The following is a 6,167-nucleotide window of genomic DNA, read 5'->3' as shown; positions in this document are numbered from 1 at the left end:
CCTGACTCAGGACGCGGGACAGGGGCTGGGTCCTCATTCCTAATCCGCTCACGGGGACCCGTTAGGGGGCCGCTGGAGGATGCAGGAGCTGACAGAGCTAACAGAACTCTGGGTTCACACCCAGAACTGGAACGGCCGGGTCCCTGGAGGCCAATCCCTCAGGCCACTGGACAGGACCAGGACAGAGTCCTCTGGGAGGCCCCGGGGACACTGAGTCTCCAGTCACCTCTGACGGGAAGCGGTGCTGCCTAGGGAGGCCCCTGAGCTCGGCTCAGCCGGGTCCTGTGTGGATGTCAGCGCAGCCCACTCATCCCGAGGAACTGGGGACAGGGGGAGCCGTGGCATTGGGTCCTCAGGAGCCTTGGAACAGGCGATGGCTGGATTGGGACTGAGAGCTAAATGAGGTCCGTGGTGGTGCGTGGCCCCAGCGGGAGAGAGACGTGGACGGAGAGAAATGGATCAGAGGCGTCAGGGAACGGCACGGCCCGATGGAGGCAGAGAATGTGGCGGATTCACACCGTGGACGGTAATTCAGCCAGGAAGCCGAACCCATTCAGTCTGCAGCTGCACACAGGTGACCCCTGCTGCTGAGCAAGACAAGGCAGATGGCAGGTTCACACCGGGCCTGCGGAACGTCCACACGGACACCGAGGGCTGGTGTTGCCTGGGGTGGGAGGGAGGACTGGGGAGACCGCTCGGGGTCCCGGCTTCTCTCTGGGGTGGCTCAGATCTTCTAAGATTGCGGTGGTCGGTGCACAGCTCTGAGAATGGCACAAGCCACCCAATTGCACACTGGAAGCCGTGTGTGCATGGAGTGACCCGTGTGTGAAGTATACAGAGGCACAGACAGGGCGTTCTGAACAGAGCCCGTTTGCGTAAGAAACGGTTCCAACAACCAACAAATGGGATCATCGTGAAATAAAGAGCTTCTGTACAGCAAATAAACGACCAACAGACTCAAAAAACTATTGACACATGCGAAAAATTTTGCAGAAACAGAGGATTGATATCCAGAGTATGTAAAGAACTAAAAAAATTTAGAGCCTGCAAAAAAAAAAAAAATCAAAAAATGGTCAAATGACAGCAGATACTTCACAGAGGAGAAGAAGTACAAATGGCCCCAAATCATGCATAAATCCTCAATGTGAGGACAATGGGAGAAATGCTTATCCAAGAAACACTGAGATTCCATCTTCCTCCAGAAGGAGTGGACACCGTTCAGATATCAAATAAGAACGAAGGCTGGAGAGGCTGGGGTGAAAAGAGACCCTTCTACAAGATTGACGAGGATGTACCCAATCCAACCACTATCTGGCAGAGCTGCTTCGAAATGACTGGTGGAGGTTACTTTCCTCTCAAGCAGAAATGTAGAGAAAAGAACTGAGCTTCAGTGCCTTTGATTCTGGCTCAGTTCCGTTTCTGTCTGGTCCTCTCTCCCTGCCCTCTCTGCCTGTGTTTTCCCCCATCTCTGTCTCTCCAGCCCCGGACGCCCAGGGCAATGGTTCCCGTGTGGAGGCCCAGAAAGGCCAGCTCCTGCGGCTCCTCTGCGCTGCTGACAGCCGGCCCCCTGCCACGCTGACCTGGGACCTGGAGGGCAGAGTCCTTGCTCAGGCCCAAACCTCAGGAAGCAAACCTCTGAGGCTGGATCTACCTGGGGTGAAGCCTGAGGACGCGGGGCGCTACAGCTGCCGGGCAGAGAACAGGCTGGGCTCCCAGCACAGCTCCCTGGAGCTCTCCGTGCAGTGTGAGTGACCAGGATGCCTGTTCTGGGAGGGCAGGGTGGGGACAGGGGACGGGCAGGTCCCAGAGCAGTGAGGGGCTGGAACCCCAGGCCTGCAGGACCAGGCTTCTCATCTGCCTGATGGGTGGGCAGTGTGTGGGGACCCAGGGGCTGGCTGTGCCCTCCCACCACCTCCCTCTCTGCCCAGAGGGCAGCCCCAGCCCTCCAGAGCCGCTCCCATCTCCACTGCAGATCCCCCGGAGGACCCGAGAGTGACAGTTTCCCAAGCAAACAGGACAGGTAGGAGGGGGAGAGAGGGACCAGGGCCTCCCCATGGCCCCTTGGGGGCCCAGGTGTTAGAGCAGCACATGGATTCTGCCTCTGCCCTCCCCAGTCCTGGAAATCCTCGGGAACGGCACATCCCTGCCCGTGCTGGAGGGCCAGAGCCTGCGCCTGGTGTGTGTCACCCACAGCAGCCCCCCAGCCAGGCTGAGCTGGGCCCGGGGGACACAGTCCCTGAGCTCCTCCTGGTCCTCAGCCCCTGGGGTCCTGGAGCTGCCCCGGGTGCAGATGGAGCATGAAGGGGAAGTCACCTGCCACGCGGAGAACCCGCTGGGCACCCGGAGTGTCTCTCTCAGCCTCTCTGTGCACTGTGAGTCAGGAGGGAAGCCAGGGACTGCGAAAAGGGACCCTGTGACTCTCCTCTCCCTCCCACAGATGTCCCCAGCTGCTGGGCCCCTGGTGCTCCTCGGAGCCTGAGGGTCTGGACTGCAGCTGCTCTTCCTGGGCTGGGCCTGCTCATTCCCTGGCGGCTCAGGGAGGAGCTGCTGGACCGGAACAACTTCAATGACTCCTTCAGGGTCACCCCCAGCTGGGCCGGGCCCTGGGCCAACAGCTGCCTGAGCCTCCACGGGGGACTGAGCTCAAGCCTCAGGCTCAGCTGTGAGCCATGAATGTTCACGGGATCCAGAGCACCACAGTCCTGTGGCTGCCAGTTGAGGGCCCGTGGGTCTGGTCTTAGGGCAGAGGGAGGTGGATCTGAAGAAGGATAAGGCTCAGGGCTGCCTCACACCTGTTGGGTCTGGAAACGGAGGGGGCTGTTCCACAGCGTCACTCACTGTTCCTGGACTGCCTGGGTGTTGGAGAACATGGAAGTAAGAGCTATGGAGCAAGAGGACAGGAGAGTTGAGAACTTTGGAGGGTCACCCTCTGAATCGTGCCTCTCTGCAGGGAAGCCAGAGAGTCGGGGTGGATATGTGCTGGCAGCGTTTGGGGGAGCTGCTGTCGCTGCTCTGCTCTGTCTCTGTGCCTGCCTCCTCTACTCCAGGTGAGTGTGGTCCTGGGACAGAAGGTAGGGCAGGGCGGGGCTCAGGACTGTGCTTGGGAGACTAGGAGTTTGCTGAGACAATGAGAGCACAGTGTGTGCCCAGACCCTCATCCCGACCACCCTGCCCACCCTGCGCGGTCCCAGATCTCACTGTGCGGGTGACCTGTGAGAGGCGCCCCTCACCTCCCCAGCCTCAGGTGGCTGTGTAGCACCTACTAAGCGGGGGACAGCAGCCCCACTGAGCACTGTGAGCCAGGGAAAGATGCAAGGTCCTGCCTCCTCCCTCAGGATGAAAACTCCCCAGAAAGACTCGGCCAGGACGGTGGCCACAGAGAAGGACGCATCCTGCTCCCCGAGTGCTGTCTGTGGGGTGAGTGAGGATCCCTCCTGGTGCCGTGACCCACACGTATGACCAAGGCTACATCCTTTGCAATGACACGGAGGTTCCTGAAGCCTAAACCAGTGTTCGTTCCTGGGGCCTCAATGCAGCTGTCCCTCGTCCGGGGGACATACAATCTCAGGAGTCTCCAGGGCCGCCCTCCTTCTGACACAGCGAAGGAGCCAGCTCCCTGAGCACATTCTCAGAGTTGGTGACTCCCTAGAGGGCCACCGGAGCTCCCTGCAGCTGTGTCCTCAGGGATGCCCACTGTCACCATGGGAACAAGCAGCTGAGCATCAGCCAAGGGAGGAGACACCCCGGACAGGTCCTGGGGAGCAGGCATGAGCTCTGGGTCGTCCTTGTGAGTGACACAGAGGGGGTGATCGGAGTCACCATGCCTCTAAATTTCCCACACAGGCAGTTGCTTTCCTTTGAACCTAGTCAATGAAGTCAGTTTTTGCTTTAGCTCTCTGGTGGGTAACCTGAGAGACACCAGGTGAAAGGTGACGACCTCCAAGAGTGGATCAGAGCCAAACGCCCAGCCGTGGCTGGGAGGCGGGGTGGGACACAGAACTCCACTCTGATCTGCTTCTGAGCAGTAACTGCATGGGCGGTTGGGGAATACGCACTCCCACCGGGGAAAGGGAGCTGGTAGTGCTTCCCGGTGGGCTTCGGTGAGGATGTCGATGACCTAAGCCATTACTGAGGTCCAGGCACGATGAGGATCACGCGTGTGCTGAGGGAGTCGGAAGGAAGGGGCGCTGTGGAGTGTCACCTGGAGGGGTCTGAGGACGCCTCCCTGAAGAGGACAAGAATGAGTGCCTCACCTCACCCTGGAGGCTGTTGGATTTGATTTAGTCTAGAAATGCACCGCGGGCCACATCAGTGCCGGGCGTAGGCAGGATCAGGCCAAGTCAGAGAGCACACACGGAGAGAGGGAGAGCGGCGCATGCAGGAGGAGACTCACTGTGGTCTGGGCTGAGGGTGTTTATACGTTCAAGTCCGCTCAGGTGAGTGTCTTCAGGCTACCCTTCCCTGGGCTGAAGCAGAAACTGATTTTGTCAACTAGGCTCAAAGGAAACCAATTGCCAGTGTGAAATTTGGATACACGCTACCCACCTGAAGTCGCTGTACATTTTTCTTTTTTGTACTGGGGATCAAACTGGGGACCCTGTGCTTGCCATGCAGGCAGTGGAACCACTGAGCTAACGCCTTGGCCCTCGCTGTGCCTTTCAGAGTTGCAAGAGTTTGGAATTTGTGGATGTATTGTATGAGAAGAAAGCACCAGCCCAACTCATAGACTTACAGTATCTTTAAGATTCTAGGCAATGGGGGAGTGAGGAGACCTAGGTGTGAGGAGGCTCTGTAAACTCAGGTAACCATGAGTAAATCTTCAGGGTCACCTGGATGCATCTGGGGCAGACCGCCCATCATCTGCCATGGCGACCACAGGGGAGGAAAAGGAGCTGCATTACGCCTCCCTCAGCTTTCTGGGACTGAGGCCCCGGGAGCCTCAGAGCCTGAAGGACGCCAGCACCACGGACTACTCAGAGGTCATGATCCGGAAGTGACATCCCCGAAGCTCCCAGGATTTCTCTGGGGAGGACTCTCAGGCCACTGTGCACCTGTAAATGGAAGAGGAGTGGCCCCACCGCCAGACAGCAGAACTGAGTGCAGACTTTGAATGAGCAACTTTCTCCCTTTTCTCCTCTGCCAAAAGGACACAACAGACACTGAGTCCCTGGCTGCCAGTGGCATGAGGGAAGCGATTCCCACAAAGCATCCGGAGCTGTGTATGCAGAGAGAGCCTTCCCTGTGGCTCCTGCCAGGGCTCCACCAGGTGATGAGCTTGGGTCTGACCACCCTGGGCCAGGAGGGCCCCCTTCGGGGCTTCTCCTGCTGTCCAGAGCTGCAGACGCTCTTGAGGCTATCGCTGAGCTATAAGCTCAATTGCTCCCTGCCACACCTGCCTGCTCCCTCTCCCTCCTCTGGAGTTGATCGCTGGATGCCGCTTTCTCCCAGCTCCAAACCTGTAGGGGAGTTTCCATCCAAGACTTGCTTCCGAATTTGACCTTGTGTTTCAATCCTCATTTGACTGAAATAAATGCTCTGTGCAGTGCATATATCCTTCTTGAATTTTATTTCCCTATCACTGATTTCCAATGTGCATGACAGCACCTGGTTGAATCTATCTATCTATCTATCTATCTATCCATCATCTATCTGCGATCCATGGGATTGATCATAGGACTGTAATGTTGGGCTGGTGCTGTCAGCCTTTCCACCATGCCTACATCTGGGAGCAAGCCAAACATGGGCTGAGGCTACTGAAATTATGAGCCAAGATAAAAATCCAGTCCCTTAAGTTGCAGGGGTTGGATATTTTGTCTCTCGAGGACTAAGACTAATATAAGTTGAGACTCATAGCCCTCTGAGTGTTCCTGACCATGTGATTCAGAAAGAGGCCTTTGAAAGTGGTTTGTGGAGGAGTTTGGAAGACTTTGGAGGTGTTGGCTAGAGAAGCCCTAGAAGGTTGAGAATAGTGCTTGATGTTTGATACTTCTCAGAGCTTAAGTCCAGAATGCTGATAGGAATGCAGGCAATAAACTCAAGGGTCATGAGGATTCAGTTGAGAACCAGAATTCTATGGCATGGCCACTAGAAGCCGTGCGCGTTATGTTCTGGCATAAATTTTGTCCAGATTTAGGTCAAGTCCTGAGACTTTGTGGGAGACTGAGAAA

The 6,167-nt window shown here is 56.9% G+C and overlaps 1 protein-coding gene across 1 annotated transcript in view; it reads left to right on the top strand.

Moving 5' to 3' along the window:
- The window catches only part of LOC104873926 (sialic acid-binding Ig-like lectin 11), an 8,259-nt gene extending 2,729 nt beyond the window's left edge, over window positions 1–5,530 (top strand). The window contains 10 exon segments of the mRNA XM_033766023.1: window positions 1,481–1,744; window positions 1,973–2,020; window positions 2,115–2,376; window positions 2,438–2,524; window positions 2,526–2,665; window positions 2,668–2,729; window positions 2,829–2,874; window positions 2,951–3,047; window positions 3,336–3,417; window positions 4,824–5,530. Coding sequence (XP_033621914.1) covers window positions 1,481–1,744; window positions 1,973–2,020; window positions 2,115–2,376; window positions 2,438–2,524; window positions 2,526–2,665; window positions 2,668–2,729; window positions 2,829–2,874; window positions 2,951–3,047; window positions 3,336–3,417; window positions 4,824–4,997 — 1,262 coding nt within the window. The 3' untranslated portion in view covers window positions 4,998–5,530.
- Window positions 5,531–6,167: the final 637 nt, after the last annotated feature.

This window comes from Fukomys damarensis, unplaced genomic scaffold, assembly GCF_012274545.1.
Source record: "Fukomys damarensis isolate Sample0158 unplaced genomic scaffold, DMR_v1.0_HiC HiC_scaffold_19, whole genome shotgun sequence".
Classification (NCBI taxonomy): domain Eukaryota; kingdom Metazoa; phylum Chordata; class Mammalia; order Rodentia; family Bathyergidae; genus Fukomys; species Fukomys damarensis.
This window is presented reverse-complemented; position numbering and strand designations above follow the sequence as displayed.